Source organism: Musa acuminata, chromosome BXJ3-8 (genome assembly GCF_036884655.1).
Source record: "Musa acuminata AAA Group cultivar baxijiao chromosome BXJ3-8, Cavendish_Baxijiao_AAA, whole genome shotgun sequence".
Taxonomy (NCBI): domain Eukaryota; kingdom Viridiplantae; phylum Streptophyta; class Magnoliopsida; order Zingiberales; family Musaceae; genus Musa; species Musa acuminata.
In genome coordinates this window covers 43,932,100-43,957,895 of record NC_088356.1, presented here as the reverse complement: position 1 = coordinate 43,957,895, position 25,796 = coordinate 43,932,100, and the positions used below count along the sequence as shown (strand labels likewise).

At 38.8% G+C, this 25,796-nt stretch overlaps 5 protein-coding genes and 1 long non-coding RNA gene across 11 annotated transcripts; all 6 read right to left on the bottom strand.

Moving 5' to 3' along the window:
* Positions 1-2,515: 2,515 nt before the first annotated feature.
* Positions 2,516-4,173, bottom strand: LOC103995469 (probable receptor-like protein kinase At1g30570). The gene is made up of 6 exons (XM_065161691.1): positions 4,032-4,173; positions 3,820-3,933; positions 3,538-3,753; positions 3,315-3,430; positions 2,975-3,238; positions 2,516-2,902 (listed from the first exon to the last, which is right to left on the bottom strand). The coding sequence occupies exons 1-6, from the start codon at positions 4,171-4,173 to the stop codon at positions 2,684-2,686; spliced, it is 1,071 nt and encodes a 356-aa protein (XP_065017763.1). The 3' UTR covers positions 2,516-2,683.
* A 1,276-nt stretch (positions 4,174-5,449) lies between these two features.
* On the bottom strand, positions 5,450-6,777 carry LOC135644359 (caffeoyl-CoA O-methyltransferase-like). Its single transcript, XM_065161863.1, has 5 exons — positions 6,602-6,777; positions 6,381-6,460; positions 6,170-6,314; positions 5,968-6,099; positions 5,450-5,893 (listed from the first exon to the last, which is right to left on the bottom strand). The coding sequence occupies exons 1-5, from the start codon at positions 6,692-6,694 to the stop codon at positions 5,600-5,602; spliced, it is 744 nt and encodes a 247-aa protein (XP_065017935.1). The 5' UTR covers positions 6,695-6,777; the 3' UTR covers positions 5,450-5,599.
* A 916-nt stretch (positions 6,778-7,693) lies between these two features.
* LOC135587041 (E3 ubiquitin-protein ligase ATL23-like) lies at positions 7,694-8,920 on the bottom strand. Its single transcript, XM_065161690.1, has 2 exons — positions 8,498-8,920; positions 7,694-7,792 (listed from the first exon to the last, which is right to left on the bottom strand). The coding sequence occupies exons 1-2, from the start codon at positions 8,918-8,920 to the stop codon at positions 7,694-7,696; spliced, it is 522 nt and encodes a 173-aa protein (XP_065017762.1).
* LOC103995204 (ASC1-like protein 1) lies at positions 7,770-15,721 on the bottom strand. 6 transcript variants are annotated; one of them, XR_010498402.1, is made up of 7 exons: positions 15,407-15,717; positions 13,105-13,334; positions 12,848-13,003; positions 12,454-12,639; positions 10,881-11,062; positions 10,260-10,630; positions 7,770-8,127 (listed from the first exon to the last, which is right to left on the bottom strand). XR_010498402.1 is itself a non-coding variant. In XM_065161375.1 (7 exons), the coding sequence occupies exons 1-6, from the start codon at positions 15,542-15,544 to the stop codon at positions 10,599-10,601; spliced, it is 924 nt and encodes a 307-aa protein (XP_065017447.1). In that variant the 5' UTR covers positions 15,545-15,717; the 3' UTR covers positions 7,770-8,127; positions 10,557-10,598. The 6 variants fall into 6 exon arrangements, 4 of the variants coding, with proteins under 4 accessions (XP_065017447.1, XP_065017446.1, XP_065017444.1 ...); XM_065161375.1 differs by having other exon boundaries at positions 10,557-10,630; XM_065161374.1 differs by lacking the exon at positions 7,770-8,127 and having other exon boundaries at positions 10,174-10,441; positions 10,557-10,630.
* An 888-nt stretch (positions 15,722-16,609) lies between these two features.
* On the bottom strand, positions 16,610-20,271 carry LOC103995207 (uncharacterized). Its single transcript, XR_672500.3, has 4 exons — positions 20,256-20,271; positions 17,688-17,820; positions 17,103-17,151; positions 16,610-17,039 (listed from the first exon to the last, which is right to left on the bottom strand). It is a non-coding gene; the product is annotated as an uncharacterized LOC103995207 (long non-coding RNA).
* Positions 20,272-21,421: 1,150 nt separating this feature from the next.
* On the bottom strand, positions 21,422-22,243 carry LOC135644733 (basic leucine zipper 43-like). Its single transcript, XM_065162600.1, has one exon. The coding sequence runs from the start codon at positions 22,151-22,153 to the stop codon at positions 21,668-21,670; it is 486 nt and encodes a 161-aa protein (XP_065018672.1). The 5' UTR covers positions 22,154-22,243; the 3' UTR covers positions 21,422-21,667.
* Positions 22,244-25,796: the final 3,553 nt, after the last annotated feature.

Genomic DNA, 25,796 nt, shown 5'->3' with positions numbered 1-25,796 from the left:
TGAGCATCAATTGGAGAGGACAATAAAAGAATCAAACCATTTAGAACACATAAATACATTGAGTTTCTTAGTCTTGTTAAGACATCAAGTTGTGACCATGGCAGGGGCAGCTATGTTATGTAAGATGGGGTGGGCAACCCTACTTGGATGGATTGAATTGGATTGGGTCAATTGGAATTATGTGGAATACTATTACATTAATTTTATGTGGTACTATTGTTGTGTTAGAAATAATGTAAGTTATCATTTGATTGGATTGAAGATGAAAATGAAATGGATTGGTTTTCTTTGTATGTTTGGTTCATATGCAAATTTAGAGATGTTTATTTCTGCCTACGTTATTATTTGTCACAATCGACATATATATATATATATATATATATATATATATATATATATATATATATATATATATATATATATCTGATGTGATCTGAGACAAACGGAGGTCAATTTTTGTCAACCAAATCTAATGCCTCAGCATGACTTTTCTCCGACGTCGAGGAAGTCCTTTTTACGATTCAAGACAGCTGTGATCACACGCTTCTCTCTTCTGTCTCTCTCTCTCTCTCTCGCGTCCTTGTTCTCTGCTGCAGAGGAAAATGAGAAGATTTATTGAGGGTGACTGCGACTGCACGCCGCTGCCCGACCACGCGGCCTCCACCTCGCTGGCATCAAGTCTGGATAAGCCTGTCCTCTCACCTCGTCATCCCTCGCTTCCCTCCGCCTCCCTCCCACCGCCCTCCACCCTCTCTCCCTCTCTTCCTACTCGTCACCACCACCACCTTCCCTCTCACTTCATGCTACGGTCATGGAGTTCATGATACAGTCATGGAATTCATCCTAGAGTGGTATATATTTAAGCATCCTGCAGTCGTGGAAAGGTTGCAAAATATCAATGCCAAATTCATGTATATAATAATAATAATAATAATAATTATTATTATTATTATTATAAGCTGGAAAGATCAAGATTTCTGAAGCTGAAAATAGTCAGTAAAATATTAGTGTATATATATATATATGTTGCAGACGATGGAGATGGTGAAAGGCTGTCAAATCTAAAGCTCAATGTACTGAATTCCTTCTAAAGTTGATATATATATATATATATATATATATATATATATATATATATATATATATATATATATTAATGAAAGCTGGGAAAATTAAGTCACGAAGATTTCTGTCTCTCAAAGGAGTGAGCACGAGGGATGTATGATGTAACTGATGAATCCACGGTAGATAATGAGAGAGAGAGAGAGGAGATGAGGAAGATGGTGGAAGGCGACTTGGCGGTGTCCCTCTCGGTGCATGTTGGAGATGACGAAGCCAACAACAAGCAGTAGCGGGCAGTAGATTTGCTGGTGGGAGTCACTCGGGATACGTGCCTCTCTCACCAGTCCAACCTTCGATACAGCCTTTTCTTTTTTCTTGCCCCTTGTCGTCGTCTACTACGCAGGGTGGGCTCCGCTGTTCCTCCACCGCGCGGAAGAAGGATCGACAGAAGCTTTGGTTCTCATCTTAGACAGAGGGACCGAGTTATTATCATGGAGATGAGGGAACATACCATGAAATCTAACTTCACATATATCTATGGGAAACTCCGAAGCTCATATGTGTTGTTACAGCACATATGACGTGGGTTAGATTCTATCGAGTTAAATTATATTTATCTGTTAAGTCAAATCTTTGATCGTTCGTTTTGCTCTCACATCTCATATGTGTTGTTGTTACAGCACATATGCATCAACAAAGATCACATTTCATATGTTGAAAAATAACGTAGAAAACTATAGATTTCAATGATTGCAAACGAGAAAAATATGTTCTTCTTCACTTTTGGCCGGGAAGCGGGACCCGCGGCAGATACCCGTGGATCCGAGTGGGACCCCCTAGCAGATCCTCGTGGGACCCACCACTTTGTGTTTCGGATGAACGGGCATGTATGAATCGAAAGAAATAGAAACATAATGCACCTAAAATATCCTTCGCCATCGTCGCATCAGCTTCTCTGTCGTCGAGTCTTCGGTGGATCTCCTAATCGGAGCGTGGCATCGTGGCATTGTGATCCGTGACTTGAGGTCACGCATGTGAATGATCCAAAAGCATACGCCATGAAATCTCATCCACCGCTGTCACGCAAAGCGACCGGCGTCCCACCTCGCGATCGCTTCCCTCTTTCTTCCTGAGTTGCTTCCAACAATTGCAGCATCTCGAAATATGACAAGAGCAATAATGGAACCAGAATAACGCGTTTATGATCGTGTTGACCGGAGATACAGTGGACGGCAGCGATGATTAGATCAATCTGATAGTGCTTTCGGATTCAGTCTGCAACTTTGAATTGGCAGGAGAAGAAGGGATTAATTGTCGCCGGAGGCATCGATTGATGTCCACCACCACCCTTCTCGGAAGCTTCACGTGGAAGCAACTACTGGGTCTATAAATGCCTCTAGTTTCAAGGTCAACAACATTCACGGATAGATTAATACGTATCAGTGGATAACACTGAGGAAGTTCGATAGATAGATACGACTTTCTTCTTTGGATTCATCGTTGGAGCTGTTTGTGTCAATTAGCTCAGCTCGGATAAGGTTCTGATAGCTCTTCGTTTGAGTGTTTGAATTCAGATTACAATGAGTGTGGATTAAGCATGCACAGAAGTACGAGACATCAATCAGTAGATACTGAGACTGTATGACTCGGTGGTGGTGGAGATTTGCAGTGCCGTCTCTAAGCTCGCGACGACCTGCTCCATGGACGGACGCTGCTGCTTGTGCGCGACGCAGGAGAGAGCCAGCTTGAGGCTGAGCTCAAAAGCTTCGACGGAGTACTCTCCTCTCAGTCGCGGATCAGCGAAGTCGGATAGCTCTTCACCTCGTGTTAGAATCTTGGGCTGCGGTGGGAAGCTTTTTCGTCAGCTGTAGAGTACTACATCTATGGAGGGTGGAGAGACGGTAGAGCTGACCATTCTACTCGACGACGTCGGCCTTCTCATTACGTTCAGGTTGACGACTCTTTTCCCTGAGAGGAGTTGCAGGAGGACGATGCCGAAGCTGTACACATCTCCTGCGGCGTTGACTCGGTGGTTCTGACGGTATTCTGGGTCGACGTAGCCGAAGGTTCCTCTCACCTCCGAGCTCACGTGTGACTCACCTACATCTACTACTTTGGAGAGACCGAAATCTGATAGCTTTGCTTCCAAGTCAGCACCAAGGAGTATGTTCGTCGGCTGCATGTTTGACGTCAGATAATTCTGTCGATTAATGTGGCCTAGAAAGAACAGTCAGGAGAAAGATGCAGCCAACCTTCACGTCACGATGAACGATGCAGCCTTCAGGATATGTGTGCAGAAACCAAAGGCCACAAGCACTGCCAATCGCGATCTCCAGCCTCTGAGTCCATGACAGGGTTTTATCCTTTCCTGTCACATTGTCGATCATGGTCAGCTTCTCAAGAAAGAAGAAGAAGAAGAAGAAGAAGAAGAAGAAGAAGAAGAAGAGAAGAAAAGCCTATTCAAGAACACAACACCGAAGAGCCACTCCGACAGATTTCCATTTGTACACAGCTCATACACGAGGAAGCACTCGTCTTCTTCTTCGCAATAGCCCTGCAAAGCAACAAGGTTTGGATGCCTGATATGAGACAGGCTGGTGACCTCTCTCATAAATGTCTCTGCATAGCCATCCTTGATATGCTTGATGGCAACATGACATCCATCTGGAAGCACACCTTTGTACACCTTTCCTGGCAAGTAGAAAACCAATCAGAAATCAACATTGCATGAACTCGCAACATTGTATGAATGCTTACCGGCTATACCCTGACCGATAAAATTTAGAGCACTCAAGTTATTTGTGGCAGCATAGATCTCCTTGACCGACATCTTTCTACAGCCAAAATCTTTGAATGCTAATGCCTTGGGAGCTGCAAAGCCTACTGATGTAATGTACAAGGATCATTTTCATGGTTTGAAGACATGAAATAGCCGATGTAAGTGCTACGGGAGAAGCATATATGCATACCCTCATCTTTCACAGGGGTATCATCAGATTGATGTCTTCTTCCTTTTAGCAAATGCCATGATGTGATTAGTATTAGAATCACAACCCCAAGTAAGGAACCTATAAGAATCCATATGCCTGCTGTTTCCACACATAAGTTCATCTGATAAATAAATTGTTGATTTAGGAGCTTGACATGAAGAAAGGTCAAGTCAGTAACCTTTTGTTGTCATGATGTATATTCCACCATCAAATGATCACTTCTATTCTGCATGTAAAGTTGAAGAGAAGGATCACCAAAAAGAGGGCAAACAAAATGTAAATTTATCCTTAAAATAATCCCAAGACTTGTAGAAGACTCTCTCTGCTAGTGTTCGAGTTTGTCCTTCATAATACAAGAAAATAGATGTATTTGTCTCTCAAACTATAAGGAGTTGGAACTGACAAAAAAGGTTGCCTCCTAAGAAGCTAAATTTCCTTCTTTCTGTACATCATAATCAACCCTTTAAAGCATCGAATAGATGAAATAATCGAGAATTGGATCGGCCTCTTTATGCTTATTTTTGAGAAACTTAATCTATGTATAAATAAACTGGCTAAGAATCCGGATGCTTTGGCAATTCATGGTGATGATGAAGGTGTGTGTACCTTTGGACACTGCACCGAGACAAGCTTGAGCTCTCTTCCTGCTGCTACTTGGCTTCCTTCTCTACTATGTTCTTGCTTTGGTTGTGTGGAGGTTTGTGAAGAGATCTATCGGGGAGTACTGCCTCGGAGGCATCGCACGAGGACAGGGAGGGGCTTTAAATGGATGGAACAGCGTTGCCGGCCGGTAGTCATGGACTTGGGTTTGTCGCGTTTTGTATTGGCCGAAACATTTGGCCACTCAAGAATTGAGAGAGAGAGAGAGAGAGAGTCTTCCTTGTTGGGTGGATAAAAATATGGTAGCTTTGTAGCTGTCAATGGCTTCGGTTTGACTGTGGTGGCAAAAGGTCGAATATTCACATGTTTTCTTTATCAATTATTTTTATGTTTATGTTTTCTAAGATGCCATATAATTCATTAAAAATGAGAGTAAAATCTTAGGATGATTTCTCCAAATATATATATATATATATATATATATATATAAATTATTAAAACCTTTCTAACTAATTTCGAATATATCCTTATAGCTACTAATAAAAGAATTATAAATATTTTATGAGTAAGATTTACAAGTATTTTTTTATCATCTATTTTCTTGGGTTAAAGTGTTTTGTATGTAATAGAGTTTCGGTGTTTTTGAAATTAAAAAATGAGCGAAAAACACTTCACAAATGTTGAATTTGTCTTGTTAAATGGAGAATCGTTTTCAAGATCAACATTCTTACTATCCCAATCCATCAACCCTTTTCTCATTCCAACTTGTTGATGTTTCATTGGGAATAGACGAGATTAGATTATTTGCGTACGAATTCAGTCGAATTCCAAGGAAGAACTCAACGATCACTCGAATTCAGTCGCCCTCCGTTTCAGCTTTATTTCTTTGTCTTTGTCCCCTGCACCGGCGGTCGAGGGATCCGAACACGAGAGCTCGCGGGTGGCGATCAGCTTATACGGCGGCAGAGCGTGAGGCCGTCGGAGATGGAGAGCTGGCAGATCTCGATGCGCGGGTCTGCGGCGAGGTGCCGGTTCAGCTCCAGGAACTTGTCCTTCATCTCCATGACGTAATCTAAAACAGGGTACTCCGGCTCCACCGCCACGGTGCCGCTCCACAGTGTGTTGTCGTAGCCGATGACGCCGCCCACCCTCACCAGCTCCACCACCCTCTTGTGGTAGTTCATATAGTTCTCCTTGTCTGCATCCACAAACACAAAGTCGAACCATCCCCTGTACTTCTCCTGCACCACCGATGTACCAACCGAGTATGAATCCGTGTACCCTACATGGCCGAGTTCATCGATCTTTCTCTTACCTCCTGCATCAGTTCATCCAGGACGGGTAGAGCCTGGCTCTCACGGAAGTCGATCTTGTGAGCCACCCCTGCCTTCTCGATCACGGGGAGTCCCAGTTCATAGTTCTTCCGATTCGGATCGATGGCCAATATCTACAAAAGAGTGTAAGCTAGCTTCATCCCAGAGATTTCTGTGCGAGCGGTGGGTGATCTACCCACGTACCTGGCCATCCTCAGGTAGGGCGAGAGCGGTGGCGAGCAGGGAGTAGCCGGTGAACACGCCGATCTCTAATGTTCTCTTGGCGTTCATCAGCTTCAGCATCATGTTCAGGAACTGCGCCTCATCTGCAGCTACTGCCATGCCATTCCTGCTCGATGCGAGGCTATCAGAAGAGGGAACGAAGGCACATTGGATTGAGGCCGGAGGAGCTTACCAGGGGTGTTTGGCCGTGATGTGGCGGAGCTCCTTCATGGCCTCGTGCTCACGAGGGTACACGCTGGTCTCCAGTATATACTGTACCGCACATCATGCAAGATCAAACACACACACACATACATACATATATATATATATATAGAGAGAGAGAGAGAGAGAGAGAGAGAGAGAGAGAGAGGGAGAGAGAGAAGTTTCCTGGAGTCTACGAAAGAGATGAACCTGGTAAAGGGCATTGCTCTGCAACAGAGTCTTATTGGCGTGATCCTTAACCCGTCTATCCAATGCGACATGGGACTCAGATGGCGTCGCCATTAAATGTTGTTAGTTCTCCTCCTCTCTCTACCAGCTCACTCTGGGTGGTGATCGAGGAGGAGGAGGGTGGTGGTGGTGATATATTGCGTGGTGGTCGGCAACTGGAGCGGCCGCTGCGACACTTGTCTGGCGTGATCCAGGGAGAGAGGCGGGCATCACGTGCACGCGTTGTCAGCCGGGAACGGAGCACCTGACGAGACGAGGAGGGGCTGCGGCCTTGGGGTAACGGACGCGACATCAACGGCCGCGAATGATGGTACGATGTGGACGTTATGAAGCCGTTCATCCTGCTTTTATAATTGTGATGATGAAGGATTTATCGTGTCGTGTCATTGATGTGAGTATTAAGCTCATGACCTTAATTAACTACGTCCAACAATATATATTCTCTTCTCTGTGGAGGAATATTGTAGTGACACTTCTCATGAATTCATATATTTAGATCTTTAGAGGGCGGTCTCTTGTTTTTATTTATTTACTATTATGTTTGATGAGTATTTCAATAAAATAGAAAATTGATTTCGATGAATGAGTTTAAGAATAACATATATTTTTTTTAATTTTCATCATGCTCCAGTCAAATATATCCTTAATTGATATAAATATTATTTTTGGATCGGTCGAAACTTAGAAACATAAAATCTAATCAAAATTTATGCCACACAAATAATGTTAGCTATTAGAGATGGTAAAAAAAAATTAAACATACCACATCAGGAAAGCATCTAGAGGCTAAGTTGTACAATTAAATCAATAATTACAAGAACAACATTTTATATTTATAGATATATTTTCAATAATTTATGATATTTCAATATATATATATATATATCATATAATATCAGTGTTACCCTTAGGTTTTGTTGCATATATAATGATGCACCAAGAGATGCATTTGTTTGTAGAAATTGTAGCAACCAGTTAGAATTTAACTGTGTTCTTGTGCTCTTTTTGAGGTTATATGTGATCATTTCCCTTTGATTCTGTTTCATCAAAGGGCTATTCCAATGAGTCCATCTTTGGATCATAGAGCACAAGAGCATATGAGAGAGATACACTCCTAAGACTGGAGATGTCAGATAATCTAAATGCAGTTATCTGATTAATAATTAATCATGTTCAATCATAATATGTCAAAGGATTAAACACCTCACAGTAAAATACTGCTAAAATAGCCTTATAATTCATTGACACTTAATCCTCCATAAGCCACTTGAACATTGGCAGCATTACTAATATTTCTTCCAGGAAGAAAAGAATCTTGCATCTATTTTCTCTCTCTCTTTCCTTTTCTTTGAAATCCACAGCAATCTTCTTCAGCAACCAGACCATAAATTTTGCAGGCAATGAAGCCTCTACAAATGCATGAAATCTAACCTCTCTGTAGGGAGATTTTTGTCAAGCTGATGAAGCTGATCAACATATATATCCTTCTACAATACAAATAGAACTGTTAATATACATCTTGAATATTTGAGACTATGAAACTTCTCAAGCATGGAATCCTTTCTCAAGCATTTCTAATTTGTCTGATATCAAACTTTGATGAAATTGAAAAGACCACAGCAAGTCCTTTTGCATAGTTCATTGTAAAATGAGCTAGTAACAACTCTGCATCAAAGACTCCACAGTAAATGATCTAAACCTGGTAAACCTTGAAGAATGAGCTATGCAAAGGCAACAATAACATCTAATATGAGATCATGTTTACTGTTCTCTAATACTCAAGCTAACTCTATAACAAGTTTCTTGCTCAAAGAGTGCTTGGCTACACTAAACTTGATATCCTAAGAACCATTGTACCTGCCCCATGTCAATTCTGGCTCCACCATCCTGGGTGGCCTTCCTTCCTCTCTGGCCATCCACAGAGGTCCGGCATACCGGGCAGCTTGGCCTCTGCAGCAGCCAGGTATCCAAACACTGTGCATGGAAACTATGACTACATGATGGAAGCAACTTGCAGGAATCACCCACCTCAAAGTTCTCCAGGCACACAGGACAGTCAGCTGTGCAATGGATGTTCTCTTCTACTGCTTCAAAAGCATAGCAAGGGAGCTTCTCCAGGACTTGCAGGGATAAGCCCTCTGATGCATCAGCAGGTGTAGACAAGCTGCTGAAACCCAAGAAACCTCTTCTGGTTGCTCTCCAAGACATACAGATTTGAATGAGCAAGAACACTCCAATGCCACCAAATACTAGGCCAATGGCTGCAAGCTTGTTGTTCATTCTATGACCCTCAATCCTCCACCAACAGTCTTTAACTTGTGAGGCAGTAGGATGTTAATATGACTCCATTTCTAGAGCATGCGATGCATGACATTTTATTTACATAATTTTGAAGAATTAGTCTTGTGAAAAAGACCTTACACTTGTTTTGCAACTCTTTTTCTTTTTGTGTGTTGAAGATGGTGATTCCTGACCAACATATAGGCTTTAACACGCATATTCCCAAAAGGAAGCTACACATCCTGCCTCCTTATTAAACATAAATCTCCAAGAATTTGTAACCAATGAGACACAGGTGGATGATTTGGATACACCTATTATACAGAAAGAAGGCATGGACAAAGATGTAGACCTGTAACTTATTTGTTGCTCAGCAAACTGTGTCATTCCTATCACCTCCTCTGATGTACTTCTGTCCCTTATTTTTGTTAAATGCTTCTAACTTAATTTTCTGCAGTAGACTAAAGTGGGCAGCAAATTGATATTTGAGGGTCAGGCAGGTTGAACAATTAGCTTCCAACCTAAGCATCATTCATTGTCACCCCCTCCAAAAGAGAAAAGGAAAATGTCTAGGTCAAAAAAGTTGGGTGCAGGTGCCAACTTCACAAAGTTTTCAATTTTCTTCAAGATGAGAGAACCTAATCATTTAGAACTGTCTGATGAGTAAAAAATATTTGGCACATCTTCAACAAAGATATGAGCTATAAACTTCTTAAAGAAGAAGGGAACAAAAGCCAGTATTTTTCTTAGTGGTAAGTGTTAATTTTAGGATCAAACAACTTTACTACCCATATGAACAATCTCTGTGAACTTCTAGCAAGGTTCTAAGTTCACGTGGCACAAAGATCTCAATTTCCAACAGATACAAGAGTAAGATTTCGATCCTTCCAAAAAAGAAAGTCAACTTGAGAACCATCAAGCTAGTGAATAATGTCATAATACAAATTTATCAAGACCTAATAAGAGCAACACACTAGAGATTTTACAGTAAGGTGTTGGGCAAAAGAAGAATGGATAATATTAAGGCAACATTGGACAAAGTTAACGATAATATTGGTAAAGATAGACTAAAAAAATAAAGAGAAACTTTTTATTAAATGCAGTACCTTCAAGCTATTAATGTCAGATTATCAGCAATCAATGTCTATTGATCATTTTAACATGCAAATGTCTCAAGGGATAAGCCATCTAAAAAGCAATATTTTTCCTTTACGCCCAATTGAGGATCAAATGAATCAGGAAAGAGTTAGAAAGAAGCACAAATATTTTCAGCTGGTCACAATTTATAATTCATATTACCATACACAAAGGGCACACTTGGGAGCATCAAATGAACTACCTTTTTCAGTGAATCTAACATCTAGCATATCAGCAGTGTCTGATCCTGCTTCCTATTTGTTTCTTGAATAAATATAGGAGAGTTGTTCCATTATTGAGTAGTCTCCAATGAGAAGTTACAAATAAGATAAATACACAAGAAGATTACTGGTTCTGAAAACTGAAGCTTAGTCTGAAGTTAACCTGGAAATATAAAACAAGTCAATGTTTTCTTGTTTACTATCTGCGCTGTTTCATCTAGTAAGAAAAGCAACATAAGCAAATCAGCACATAGACATCATGAACATGAAATATTTACTTTTTGGGCTACGCAACAACATGTATTATTGAACACCCCGAATCAATCTTCATGTTGCTCTTCATCTTCAGAATCTACACAGTACAAGAATACCGAAAGCAAAAAATTAGAGAATGAGCATTCTAAAAATACATAATAATAGAAAAGAATGCCGTGCCATACAACATTATAATGCCTAAAGGCCATAAAATTTTGTAAAGCTCCCAGAACCTGACTTTAATGCCTTAACTGTATCTTTTTATATCCACCATTCATTAATAGAATGTGGATAAACATCTGGTTGGGGGAAGCTTCATATGAAATAACAAAAGAAACAGCACTTACCTGATCTAACGTCATCACCAACTTGTCCTGATTGGATTTGTTTCACAAGCATCCGGAACATTAATATCCACCAGTAGATATGAAGAACAAGCAGTGAGAATAGAAGTGTGTTGAAGACATAATAATATATGGGTCCTTCAAACTTATGTTTTTCTTTGTCCAAAGTCAAGAGAACCTCGTAACTGTCATGCAAGAGGCAATAAGGCAATAGAACAACATAGACAAACTCTGGTCTAACTGTATATCATATAGAATTTACTAACTGTGTCTTCTGCTTGTAAAAGTATAAAAGAAAAAAAAAAAGAAAGAGGGATTAATCTTTTACTTGCCCGTAGGCATACACGAAAACGAATGCTCGGCTAACAGCTATGTTCTCCAAGATGCATTCTGAATGCAATAGAAAGATCCTGAATAATCTTCAAGGCCAAAATCATTAAAAGGCTTACATTTACCTCAGCAGTTGATGTATATATGTTTTCCTTTGACAACTACTGAGCCAAGATACCTTTAAGAGAGAAGCTTGAACTACAATATAACATCTGCTTTTACTGACAATTACCAGCAAGACTCTGTTCCATTAGATTGATAATTTCCACAACCTCTTCCAATTATTTAATGATCATTTCAATTAACTGCTCTCTTTTCTTGTCAATCTGCATCTTCTAAGTGTTAACTAGAATTATTCTCATTCTAAGCAAAGATCCCATTACATTCTTCATTACTTTAAGAATGACAAGAGTCAGCCTCGTTATGGTAAGCATCTGCAAATCTGTGATATATACTCATGCTTTAGGGAGTCTACACCTTATGCTACCAGTTTTAACGTCAAAAAAAGACTCCGATCCGAAAGTTTTTTGGTTGTGTGTGTAACACTATTTTGAAGTATCCAGAATTCATACATAAGTAAATTAAACATTGATTGTAAATAAATGAACAAGAAAGAAAAGGTTTCCTAAGTCATCTCAGCATAAAGGTCTATTAAAGACATCCAGGATCATATAAATAATCTACATGCTTCTTAGACTTGCTCTCCATTTATCGAAACTATTTCTCCATTCTCCTTCATTTTTATTAAAGAGAACAGAAGTACGAAGATGTGTCAGAGGAGTTCAACAACTTAGTAGTCCCCTCAGATCTCACCTTCTCCTTCAAGATAGCCTCCCAATAGATCCCTCATCTATAACAAAATGAGCAAGTGATTCTCTCTTATGTCACAATAACAGAATCCCTAATCTTGCAAATAGATTTCCGTTTAGTTTGAGGCTAAAAAGTTCTGGTGAGGTTAAGTTATCCCCTTAGATCTCACATTCTCCTTCAAGATAGCCACCCAATAGATCCCACATCTATAACAAAATGAGCAAGTAATTCTCTCTTAATTCAGAATAACAGAGTCCCTACTTGCAAATTGGTTTTCCTTTAGTTTGAGGCTCAAAAGTTACAGTGACGTGAACAGATTGCACCAACTGCCATCATGTCCTTAGTTCATGTCCATAAAACTTGAAACTGCTAGCAGACCAGAATTTCCATAAAACATTACCATTTGATAGCACTTGCATAAGAAACTGGTGCTAACCTTGTACTTCGAAGGATCCACAAGGGATAATATATAAGACGAAGAATTATCCATGAAGCAACAAATAAAAGAAATGTTGCATTAGCAAGCAGCTCACAACCGCCATACTTAGACATTTTCCCCATTTCCAAGAATACGTCACTTGCATCATGAATGGCTAAAACAACTGAACCAACACGAGCAAACCTGTTTGAGGTCAAAGAAACTTATAATATCAAAACAAGTCAACTAAGTCATCATAAGAATTCAAATTAATTAAGCTAGCCAAGTCATCCAAAAACATGAGCAGTTCAGCGCGATCTCAAACTATTCCAATGAAGTAAATGGCCTTACAGGATGATCAAAATAGAAAATGGCAGCGGATAACCCTGCCTACTCCATCATTAAGACTAACCTGAATATGTAAGACAGCACAATGAGAACAACAGTTGCCATGTGATGAGACATTGATACTCCAAAATCTGATCTTCTTGTTTCCCAGAACAAAAGTGCAAAAATTGAATATGTGTAGAAGCCAGCAACATACATATAGACAAATTTAAGTTTTAATCTGGAAATCAGGAAATGATAAATTGTTAAAGTTAATACAATACGATGCTACATCAATGAATGCTTATTTCTAACAAGCAAATAATTATAAAAATATCTTACTTAATCTTCTGATCTGGCCAGACCTGATTCCCTGGCCCTACCCAGAAGTATCTAGTATTGGTGAGCCAGGGCTCGTTATATGTAACAGATAGAGCCAGAAGTTCGCCTGAAAGAAAATAAACAAACTTCCAAGCTGACTCCTTAAATTTATTGATCTTTTTTCTCCTGCTATCTATTCCGGTGCTGAGCTTTTCACTTGATTTTTGTGGTATAAGTCGCTTTGCTAATTTCTATAAGAAAAAAAAAAGATTATCCAACACATAATAAGCAACATGTACCTGATAGTACGAAGAGAAGATAATCCACAAATCAGTACCAACATGAATCCATAATAGGTTAAACAGATGATCCATGACTAGATTGGTCAAAATTTACATGTAGCAGGGAAAACAATTATTTTTTGTGTTTAATTGTTCCAGAAATTGCTTAAATTATGACCAACAGTTTGATATCAAATATTCAACAAAGTCCTCAGCTTAATGAAACACATATACCAAACTAGAATTTAAATAGAATTAATCAACTGTCTCTTACAATACCTAGTTAATTCAGATGGCGCTGATTTATTCCTCATGTTGACATAATTAGAACCATTGAAAAAGAAAAAAACAGTAGAATGTGGTATTGGCACCCCAAACACACGGCGATGTACTTACAAGTTCATTGATCCCAGTGTTAACATTGAGCATATAAGTGTGTATCTAAAACAGAAGAAAAACTTCCTGGCAGTATGTGTTTAATATACTCATAGGAGTTCCAGAAGGCAAAGGCCATATTTCCACGCATCCTATCCTCTATCTAGTCTTTGGTGTTTATTACGTTCTTCAATCTTTTTAGCATAAGTCTGATTATTCTACTATTTGTGAATCTCTCACATGTTAGGTGGAATAACAAGATTTAGTCTCAGTAATACTCTCTTTAAAACCAGTTAATATCAATCAACCAAGATGTATTAAGTAAATACTCATCTGTGTTGTTTTTTTGTAAGTGTTCAGATTGATATGGTATCTGTCAGTATGGTATAGTGTACCATGGTATACCATTACGGAGAAATATAAAACAATAATCAAAATCCTAATGTTCTTGGTTATGGTCAATACATTATGGAAAAATACATAACTAGTACAGTATATAATAATTGAGGGACCAGTGTTTCGCTCCATGTACAAAACCATTGGGTGCATGTCCTTACTAAAAAAAAAAAAAAAAGTTATGTCAGCAAAAGATGGAAAAACTTTAGATCTCTTTTAGGAGTCATACCATAAAGGCTTTAGATTGGAGATAATAATTAAGCCACTTCAAACCTTTTAGCAAAATTCAATTCAATTCAGCCTAGTTTTACATAACCTTAGTACCTCTGTGCTAAAAGCCACAGCTATTCTGGCCTTTTCAAATTAAATATAAAAAGGTTGGTCCTGGTTCCTGACTCCTGAGCACAAGGCTCCTACCAATGCAGGGTTTCAAGTGAATCAACATATGCAGCCTTTTCCTTGGAAGGAAAAGACTCGATTGTAGTCCAAATCTGTAATTACAGCCTTCCAAAATTTTCATTATGTGCTTGACAATTTTATTCATGTCCTGATATCCAAAACCATTTCCATGCCTTCCGTGGAATAAAGGTAGGTGAGAAAAAGTTGCTGATACCGGTGAAACAGAGTTGACACTCCGAATAAGAAACACCTAGAATTGGCTAATTATTATCTTAAGATATAAAACTAAGATGAATTTTTATGCAACAAAATGCTATCCAAAAGACACAAAAGTCATTTTATGTTACAGAAATTCAAAATTAGAGTATGAGTATCAAGGAACATCAACCAAAAAAAAGGTTTAAGTACAAAGAAATGGTCAACGGGAGGTTAAAAAAAAGACTCAAACATTGTACAACACTTGCTCCATCCATTAACCCAGGCTTCTCTAACTAAAATGGAATTTGATAGCCTTGAGAAAAAGCAAGCTCCATATGAATCCTTTTACACTTCTATAAAATGTTTATCGATAATTAAGTCGGAGCTAAAAACAAAGCCCTAATCGAAGTTAAAAAAACCCAAACAAAAAGAAGCTTCCAACGTTTGCTCAAGCAACTTCCTCCACACGCGTCCCTACAGCTGTTCTCAGTATGAGAAGAGATTAGCAAAGAGATTAAAGACCAAACTTGAATCAATTACACCAAAATTTAAGAAAAATAGAACAGACACCGACGTCAAGAAACGTTTTTGGGAGAAGAATCCGACCGAAGCGTACGTTTTCATGAATCAAGGCATGGCAGAAGCGGAAACAGCAGGAGGCACGAATGACTGACCTCAAACACGAACCTATCGAGGAAGAATCTGACCGTGGGGAAGAACAGCGCGAAGAAGGGCAGCGCCACGAAGTCCTCGTACGTCGGGTACCCCTCTTGCCCCCAGTCGACCAATCGCCATGCTTCAACCAAATCCATGGAATTCGAGATCGACAAGAAATCGCCGACGAGGACGACTAGGTGCGATACGAGAAAGATTTAGGAGAGGAGGAGACTGCGAGCCCGATCGATCGATCGATGCGGAGGCCCTTCGCCAGACCAAACGGAAACGGCAGAAGAGGTTTACCAAACCACAAACAAGAAGGCGAGTGCATCTGTTAGTCTTTGCGCATACGTCCGTGTCAGGTATAATAATACGTATCCGCTCTGAGAACATTAAAATTACATGTACACCTCCTATACATAGTGACAGTTTAGCAATATGCAAATGATGATCCTTAGGTCAAATAAACTAAGGATTAACATTTAAATTTGTATTTATTGTGGCAAAATCAATTTTCTAGATTTTTCTAGAAGAAAAGAAGCTATTACTAATAATTTCATTGAACCATAATCATGTATTTTCTTCTCAAACACAATCTTTAAAGTATATATATATATATATATATATATATATATATATATATATATATATATATATATATATATATATATAATTTTTTTTTTCTTTTTAAGACTTTCCTGACCCATTTTTAGAATTTAGAATTCCCTAATTGTGTCTTTTGTTTTTCTAAAAACCAATTCAATTATAATATTTTTAATATGATTTTTAACAATACTAAAAAAACACTAAAACATAGTGTTAAAACATTATAAACATAATGATTTTATAAAATTTGTATAAAAACACTAAATCATAATGTTTTTATACTGTGTTATAATATTATAAAATAATATAAACAATATTATAACTAAATTGGTTCAATGAACCTATGGACCGATTTCCATAAGGAAAAGAAAGAAAATTGATAAATCATTCAGGAGTATTACAAATATTATACAAAAAAAAAGATACATTTTATTAAATTTCTAAAAATTGAGATACTTCCTGGGAAAAGCCCGAAAAAGACTTTTTCCTCAAATTCAATCTATCATTATTGTTTGAGAAATATTCAAAATTATACAATAATGTTGATATAATTAAAAAATAATTCTAAAAGGGATTAAAAAAAGTTATACAGTATATATATATATATTCAGGAATATCTAAATAGTATTTATTTCATTGCAGGGGCAAATGTGTAATTTTACTTCCGACTTGGAAATAATTAAAGGTGTTGCCACTAAGAAACAGGAAGTACCAAATAGCAATGTACTCTTGTGATGCCAATTGCTTGGCACCACATGCAATGTACATTTGCTCCGATTGTAGACAAGCAGCAATTTAATAGAACCAGTTGGCAAAGAGAACTCGAAGTCAACAGCAATAAATAATATGCATGCAGTCTGCATTCTCGCTCCTGGGGCTACTAGTGCCAGCTAATTGGAGAGCTTGATCCATGATTCGGGGGCTCTATAAGATTCCAAATGTAGAGGTGGTAGATGTCAAGATCTTTGTCAAATCTAAGACAGTTGAAGGACAGTGTCTCCCTAAGGAGACAGATTGATGATCTCCATTAATGCCACAACAGATCTGTTGAATCAGAGGATGTATTAGAGCACAATAAAGACCACAATGAGTGCATCGATGTCTCACCTCAAGCGAGTGCAAGAATGACTTTCTTCGATTCGATCCTTGCTAGATCCTGCATTGTCGAATGACTTCCATTATGTCGGAATTTTGAAATTCTGATATAGAAAAAAGATTATGAAAAAAAATCATTGGTGCACTATGTATGTTAGGTCTTCAAAGCACTAGAATTATTATTTGGACCAATTGTATTGCTGATGCATAATAACTCCACAAAACAAGCTACATAGTTCAAAGCTCAACTTTGCAGACTATTGTTATTGAAGTCTATATTTACTCGAAGCCAAACACACAAATGTGAGTAGCTAACATTTAAACATGAATGAATAAATATTACAGCAATCTTTATTCATAGAAATAGCTACAGAAAAGATGGGAGTCAGTTTAATGTAGCTCCGTAATCAGATTTCCGGTCTTATACAGCTCAACTGAATGTAATCAAAAGATCAATTGCATCTAACAGTCTTTTCTGCAAGGCCAAATAGTAGAAAGAATTCAGCATTCAGAAGGACTAAGCAAAATTACAAAACGTCGACAAAGTGTTCAAGAAAAGCAAAAGGAAAATAATTACATTTGTGAAAGATCTAGTACCTGAACTAGCACTGATATGGGATTAAGAGGCATGTGAAGCTTGCACACATTTCAACGTAAAGCATCTGTAATCACAGGTTCTTATCAATCATTACCATTAGGTATGATGCTTCACGGGTTTGCTACCTATTACCTGAAAGAAAAATAAATGCATATTGATTAATTTGACTCAGGCTACAGTTTGTACACTGAAAATTCATGCACTTAACTAAAATCTAGACTATGATGTCAAATAAGCAACTCTCTAATCATGATACATGATTACTGCATCTATTTGACATTTTAATAACTAAGAATGTTTCCATATGACCAGAATTTCAGAAATCTCCTGCAGGAATTCTACCCTTTGATGACACTCATAAGATAGTTTCCTCGATTTCGACAGTTCAAACTGATGTTTACATCAATGCACCTTAGGCATACCTGTGTGCATGATAATCCCATCATATAGTTTAATTTCAATCAAGATATTTTAGTATGGCACGCCAATGTGTCGTGTAAATTTATCTAAAATTCTGGGCTTGACTGCATTCTTGTTGCTACCATAGAGTCCACTACAGAGTCGATGCATTTCAAATTATTGCATATGAACTTTACAGCACAAATCACAAAATTGTCTAGTGTTGAAGTTTATACTTCAATGCATTGCATACTAAAACAAGAAATGGGTCAATATGCCACACCAGTAACTCGGGTGTCCATATCTGTTGACAAGAATCAGACATAAATGAGAGGAGTAAGCAAGAAGAAAACATGTACTAAATGGCATTATAAAGGGAATTCTCATTCCACAAGTAAATCAGCAAATCAGTGGTCCAAGCAAAATTAGAGCAATTGTACAAATCCACAGAGTCTTGCTGGTATTGCTGCTACACTGCCAGATGCTATATATAGGTCATACAGTGGTTAGATAAAGATGACCTTCAACTGTAGTTGGAGTTAATCTACCAAAAGCGCATACAAGAAGCAAGTTTTGTCTCTGAGAACAAAGAAATTGGTTCTCTCACACCATCTACTGACCATCTTCTTCTAAGTTGTTTCTTCATCCAGCAAGGACAATCAAAATAGCTAAGTGTTCACATATAGCTCTAACTTTAGCTCGTGATCTGCTTGAACTCACTGTGCTCAATACCATACAAATTTTCCCATAAACAACTTGAATGTTCATCTGAACAGAACACAAACAAGAGTCTGTCAGTTTGTGGTTGTCTCATTTACACCCCTAAACACCACTTATACTTTTGCCTTTGCCAAGTTATTATATGCGCAAGTACTGCATTTGACATAGGACAAGTTGATATGAACATTTATTTCGGAATCAAAGAAGGAAAGAGAGAGGACGAGAAAGATAATAATCTTTTAAAAATGGAAATGACAACTACCAGACTCATTTTAACTTTAGAAGTAACTCATATGGATAAAATACTTCACACACGTATATGGAAGATGCAATTATACCATCGGAAAAGGAAAGGTGACCGGACATCGCTCATACATATACAATGTGAGTGAAAAAAAAAAACAAAAATTACTCATGCATTCATCAATCAGTTCATGCTCGACTGATAGTCTTTTTTTTTCTCATTTATATAGACAACCTATATAAAAATAAAAAAACAAATATAAAAATAAAATAAAATAAAGAAACTAACATTTCATAAATTAAAGTATATCAACATATATTTTCATATATTTTTGTAAATATATCCATTCGATGGGCTTTCACCTCCAAGAAATCTTCAATTAAGAAAAAGACTTTCTTGTATAGACGAAACCTTCAATAAAGATTATAATCTTTAATCAAAATTAAATTTCAATTTCCTCCATTTTTCCCTTGTTTTCTTCCCTTTTTTTCCTTTTCTTGAATAATCTAGAAAGCTAAACTTGAACCATGGGTGATTTTGTCATGTGGCAACATATGACATTTGTAATATAACCTTAAACTATTCAAATTCATTCAAACTAAAAATAAAGTTAAATGGTATCGCATCAACATTCCTTCATAAAATAATCGTAAACATCTATTATCTAAGACAAGCATACTGGTCACTGCACCACAACTACTCTGAGTTTTAGGAAACTTTCACTCTTGTAAGTGGCATACGGCAGCAAACAGTATCATTATGATGACACAAAAAAAAGTGGACTTCCAATTCCTTCTAATTGAAACTAGTTTCTTACTTGTAACTCATGAGACCCAATCAATACGACGGTGACCAGATTACTTGTACACTCTCTTGGACTAGGATATCCAGAATCGAACCAAAAATGCATTGATGATTACGACTTGCTTCCAAATCCAGCTCCTTTACACATTTTATTCTTGCGATTTGCACAAAACAAGTTGTAATCGACCGAGTTCTTCTTGATTCTCCTCAAGAAGGCAGATCTTGCAATCCAATCTTGCAGCGAGTTGAATGACACCAGCCAATTAGATTAGGAAAAAGAAAAGAAGCCGCATCATCCAAGCACATACCGAGATCAAGACAAATGGAAACCTAGAAGAACCATGCTAACGACCTGACAACCAGAGAACACAAGCACGGAGGAGCTTATCAGAAAGGTTACCTCTGCGACCGACGCGCCCAAATCATGACGAAAGGAGCCTCGAGCCGCGGATGAAAGCGACGGAGCAGAGGACGATGGCGACGAAGGCGAAGACCCCGAGAACAAACATGAGAGATATCCCGGCGACCGCGAGGTCCGCCGCCAGCTGGAGGAGGGGGAGAATGCTCGCCATCTCCATCAACTCCTTCATGTGTTTGTGGAAATGACCACAGACGAGTCGGCCCCCCGCGATCGCTACATCAACATTGCACCGTTCCCAAACGACACGTACGCTTACAGACATAGTCGTTAGATATAGATTTATTGGGTGCCCTTCGCACGCATCTCAAAGCATCCATCACATCACCACGTGTGCAACTGAAAGCTCTGTTTTTTTTTTTTTTTTTAACATTATCCATTTCATTTATATTTACATCACTTAAAATGAGTAACTTTTTATCTATCCCCACAAAAACAATATATATATATATATATATATATATATATATATATATTTTTTTTTTTGAAAAGAGTTTATCTTCTTAAGCTTTTTAAAAGTATCCCCAAATTCTAAAATTTTCTAGTATTATTTTTTTATCTAATACCTGAATTATTTTTTTCTCTTTGTTTTTTTCTTTTCCTATCGACCGGTTCATGGGATGAACCGATCTAGTTATAATATTTTTATACCGTGTTATAATTTTTTAGTAATTATTCTGAAATAATTTAAATTTGCTCTTCAATTTTCTCCATGTAGCAAACTAGTGGTACAAATATTACACAGAGAACAGACTTCCCTATGTGATATCAGCATGCATCAGGACTATGAGAGAATACTATTTGGTGTTTGTGAGCTTGGAACATTAGATGAGGCACAAAGAACAACCACTTTGAGAGAGAGGATTGGGTGGAAATGTTTTACTGATCAAACTTGATACATGGATTAAAAGGACTGAGGCACAAACCAAGACTTCAGTCTGCTCCATATGAAACCACCAGAGAGCAGACAAGGAAGGAACAAATTTGTATGCTTAGGAACAAATCATGGCCACATTCTGCAGGATGTAATCTGAAACAGGGCATAGCATTCATGCTCTAAGAACTGCCATGAAGGCATTTCCTTTTGAGGTACTGTTGCATGATCACTCTGTTGCCCTTTAGGTAGAATGAGTTTGGAGAAATTTCCATCAGTCTATAATTGCTCTTGAACTTGTGATTTTAGTGGATGCAGATCGATCAGGTCAGTGTTTCTGAATCTTGTTAGATCATGCAACTCAAATTAGGTGGAATTGTTTGAGACAGGCTAATGCTCATGCCGCACAAGAAAGTAAAGGAAGAACACGAAAAACGAGCCCTCTCCCCTCGTCGAAGCAATCCTGTAGTTGCAGTGGCCTGTCACTCATCTGGTCCAGTGGAAGAAGAAGGAAGCTAATTCAATTCGCTGCAAGGTTCTCAAGTTTCCTCCGGAGCTCAGTGTTCTCATCTCTCAGCTTCTCAATCTCGGAGTTGATCTCATCACGCTGTCTCATCACACGGTTTAGCTGGTCGAGGAGCCGGCGGTGCACCGACCGGAGATACATGACCTGCGACCTCAGCTCACTCAGCTGCTTCTGCTTCCTCATCCGCGACCGGCGAGCCGACTCCCTATTGGATTTCATCCTCCTCTTCTTCCTCTCCTCCGCCAAGCTCGCTTGGTGGTCACCTGCCTCATCTGAGGTTGCACCAGAACCGAAACAGGAGCTTGGAAGGCCGAGGTCGTGCATCATTGGCACGGCCTGGAGCTGTGCCAGACGAGGTCCAAAGAGACTTCCACAACCGAAGGAGGTGACGCAGTTCTGAGGCATGCCGTAATGGGCTGGAGAAGAAAGTGGATTGGAAGGTGAAAGGTAGTGAATGCTGGCAACCTCTCCTTGTTGCATGGTGAAGAGAAAGAAGTGCTAGGAACAAACGAGAGAGAAGGGGAGGAAAGGTTGAAGGATAGGGGAGGATAATAAATAGTGCAATGGCGAGTTAGGGAGAGACCCACTGCAAGCACTTTTAAATAGAGCAATTGGCCTACTTGCATCCATGGAGATGAAGCTGATGCATGCAAGCCTCTCATGTATGTGTTCACCTAACATACAGAGCAGCATCTCAATTATGGCTGTCCGATCGTGATCAAACAGGAGTGATGTGCAAATGCTGCACCCACCCATGACATCACAGCTTCATGGTGGTGTTACCATTAAACCTACGGCTGATTGGGTAACAGTGACTGGCATTTGCCACACAGCAGGGCACTTATGTCATGATGTTGCTGGGTGTCTGTGGATCATGGATGATGGGATCACAGAGCTTCCAGCATGCAAGATTGTGGCCATGGAAGCAGTGTGAGGTAGTGGTTGAGTGTTAGGACACATAACTGCCCTCATGGTGTGCCATTTTGTCGAAAGAGAATGGATGTTTTAGGAGGTAAACATGAAAGAAGAGGTGTAGAGAGAGAGAGAGAGAGGTGCAATTTAGGTGTGATGATGATGCAATGGCAGTCACTTTCTGTACTGGAATGTAATGGATAATTAGGCAAGAACAAGTGGTGCCAAGTTTATCACACAATGGCATCATTCTTTTAGGTTTATTTTGGTCTGCAAGATCTTGTTTGATCTCCTAACATCTCATATATAATGCTTTTTCTTTTCTGAAAAGAATTAACAACATCTTGAATCTTTTAATGCTTTTTTGTTACTTGCTTTATTCTAATCTCACTGTTCTCATCTGCCAACACTGTTGGGAATAACTTTATCTGCTTCACTGGTGCTCCAAATTTTACTTTCAGAGTTTGGTTGCAGCATCTTAATGCTAATTCATCAATTACATTTTGTTTATAATGCATTGACTTGACTAATATTCCGATTTCCATATGTCAAACATAGTGGATAGGAAAAGGAAACAAGAAATTAAGATGTGATTTCTATGTTGCTGTGTGTTCAAGTAAATGCTGAACAAAGAGACAATGACAGCCTTCCTTTTTCTTTAGCATCTGACAGGGATCTCCAATACAACCCCTTTCTCAACTGAGTATTTTATTGTCAACATGCCAAAACAAATGTAATGAAAGGGTTGCGTACAGTATGATCTCCATTATCAAGTATTTGAAATCTGTGAAAATTCTCTCTTTTTTGTGTTGACTTTTGTCCTCAGGTCAGACAAGTTGGCTGAAACTTTAGTTTATTGGCTTGACTTGTCATTCATGCTGAGAGACAGTAGCTTGGTGGAATTATCTGCAGAATTTTCTGATAGATGATCGATGATCAAGCAGTAATTACTATGATAGATTTGCTGATCCTCACATCTTTGAATTTATGACCAAACTCTTCTTTTTCTTCGGGGAAAATGATGAAACCAATTAATTGCAGGTCGGATAATACCTTACGGATACCGATAAAACACTTAGAACGAATAATTCCTCGTGAGCTCATACAATTTCTACTGTGACATAACATCCTACTGAGAGAGATGAATTCACAACACATTCTAAAGCTGCTATCTGAGATATGATTCTGATCTTTTTTGCATGAGTTTCTGCTTTTGGCTGTCACCAGTGCTTGTCCTCGTTAATGGCCTTTTCGCAGCTACTACACACACACACACAGATTCCATGCTTCCCATGTTGCTCCAACACAGCATGAGTTAGTGAGGCTGATGCCTCTGAGAGTTGCCATCATGATATTGACATGGCAACCGTTGTGCCACAATTCATTTTCACTATGGATAGTGCTTCTTGCTGACATGTGAATTCACATATGAATTATGATTTTGGGTAGTATACGAGTTATTATCTATCCAAAAACACCTTTTTCAAGTATCCTTTTTCTGGTTTTTTTTTTATTTGTTCGGTCTATTTTCCATCTTTTGGATAAAGAAAAGAGGAGAGTTTGAGATGTCTATATACCTACGTTGTGATCAAACATAATAATTAGAATTGTTTGAGAATAATAGCCACAATTCTATCACATCTTGTACATTGATGTTACTAGAATTGCCCATTGTTTGATAGGTTGGTGGTAGGATGACCACAAGCTTGCTAAGCGCAATGATATGATGTTTGGTAGGCTCAACTATTTGATGTACTTGCAAGCAGCCAATAATGGGATGGAATTGTGGGACAAAGGCAATGATTGAGATCTTTGGATTTATTTTTGGAGTATGGAGAGCAGATTTGATTTGATGACTTGGAAATCACTTGTTTGTCGATGTTACAGGGAGGGATTTACTTTACGTATTAGTCTGTAAATTTCTTTTGATCTTTCTTTCTAATTGAAAATATTGATTTTAAGAAAACCAGCTGAAAATAACATCAAAAACTTTGTGCACAATCCTGAGGCAATTTTCGTGTCTCTTTCTCTAGAGTTAGTTCACTTTGATTTCTTTGATGATTAGATTGAGAAAATCTAAAATATGTTTTTCTATTATTATATTTGAGTAATTTTTAGATCTAACCCATATGCAAGAAATCTAATAATGGAGTGATGCTTTCAACTTTTTAGCCTATTTGATCATCATGTGAGTCAGACAACTAAATTGATTCCTTTATTCTATGATGGAGCTCTCCATTAATACCAATCCCTTATGATCTATGCGCTTGAGTTGTTAGATTTGTTGTCGGATTTGCATGCAGAATCCAGCAATGGAGTGGCTGACTGCATCAAAGCGATGATTCCTTCCTAATCCAATGGCTTTGCCCATCCTAACATATTGCGTCTGATGCAGCGGTCCTGTAAGATCACGAGCTCTCGTATTGCTTGCTTCGACATGACTCGCCTGAAATGGAACCAGCTCCGATCCTTCTCCTTCCACCTTCTTGCAGAAACCACAAGCTGTGCTTGGCATGACGAGGAAGGTGCTGGAAAAGACTGTCAAAAATAAGGAATCATAGCGTGTGTGCACCATGAAAAGGCTTTGACCTTTGTCTGCCATTGAGGGGCATCACTTTGCACGGTGAACCCCCACAGGGAAGTGCTGCGCGAGGCCGACGCCAGTGTTGCACCCATTACACACACCCAGTCACCTCACATCCCGTTATTCCATATGATCATTCATCTTACGATCATGTTATTTCTTTCTGAGACCACTCAATTCATCCAACAGGTTGAAATCATCAACCTCTATGCTTCGGCCACTGAGATTTGTCTTTTATGGCATGCCGGCGAACAAGTTGCAGATGCAGACGGTGAGGAAACTGATCCGACTTGCATGCATGAGATGGTGGAATGATGGCATCAGCCGGGAATTTGGACCTTGGAGCTCTCCACCATCGTCGCCTCTCAGAAAGTACACAGTTCGTGCATGGTACCGTCACTGGTACCCCCCCTCCCTCTTGCGTGGATTAGGATTGGCCGGGAGAGGATAAAGCTGGGAAGCAGGTGAGAAGGGTTAGAGAATAAGAGCTGTTCTGCTCTTGCATGGTATATATCCTCCACTAGGGTTCGTGCTGATTCAATTGGGAGATGCTTACGCGTCCAGAGAGGTTGGCCATGGTGCACTACGAATGTGGAGTGTAAAGGCAAGCAATTAGGCATGCTGGTT

Excerpts from the sequence above, each read along its gene's own strand:
- LOC135644359 (XM_065161863.1), bottom strand. The coding sequence starts at position 6,694 with ATGGCGACGCCATCTGAGTCCCATGTCGCATTGGATAGACGGGTTAAG. Across the intron at positions 6,461-6,601 it reads AGAGCAATGCCCTTTACCAG|TATATACTGGAGACCAGCGT; the intron begins GTTCATCTCTTT and ends TGTGCGGTACAG. Across the intron at positions 5,894-5,967 it reads TGGATGAACTGATGCAGGAG|GAGAAGTACAGGGGATGGTT; the intron begins GTAAGAGAAAGA and ends TCGGTGGTGCAG.
- LOC103995469 (XM_065161691.1), bottom strand. The coding sequence starts at position 4,173 with ATGAACTTATGTGTGGAAACAGCAGGCATATGGATTCTTATAGGTTCC. Across the intron at positions 3,754-3,819 it reads TATCGGTCAGGGTATAGCCG|GAAAGGTGTACAAAGGTGTG; the intron begins GTAAGCATTCAT and ends TCTACTTGCCAG. Across the intron at positions 2,903-2,974 it reads CGACGTCGTCGAGTAGAATG|CCCAAGATTCTAACACGAGG; the intron begins GTCAGCTCTACC and ends TTCCCACCGCAG.
- LOC103995204 (XM_065161375.1), bottom strand. The coding sequence starts at position 15,544 with ATGGATTTGGTTGAAGCATGGCGATTGGTCGACTGGGGGCAAGAGGGG. Across the intron at positions 13,335-15,406 it reads TCGATAGGTTCGTGTTTGAG|AAATTAGCAAAGCGACTTAT; the intron begins GTCAGTCATTCG and ends TTTTTCTTATAG. Across the intron at positions 12,640-12,847 it reads GTGCTGTCTTACATATTCAG|GTTTGCTCGTGTTGGTTCAG; the intron begins GTTAGTCTTAAT and ends GACCTCAAACAG.
- LOC135644733 (XM_065162600.1), bottom strand. The coding sequence starts at position 22,153 with ATGCAACAAGGAGAGGTTGCCAGCATTCACTACCTTTCACCTTCCAAT.
- LOC135587041 (XM_065161690.1), bottom strand. The coding sequence starts at position 8,920 with ATGAACAACAAGCTTGCAGCCATTGGCCTAGTATTTGGTGGCATTGGA. Across the intron at positions 7,793-8,497 it reads CCAGAATTGACATGGGGCAG|ATAACTGCATTTAGATTATC; the intron begins GTACAATGGTTC and ends ATTATTAATCAG.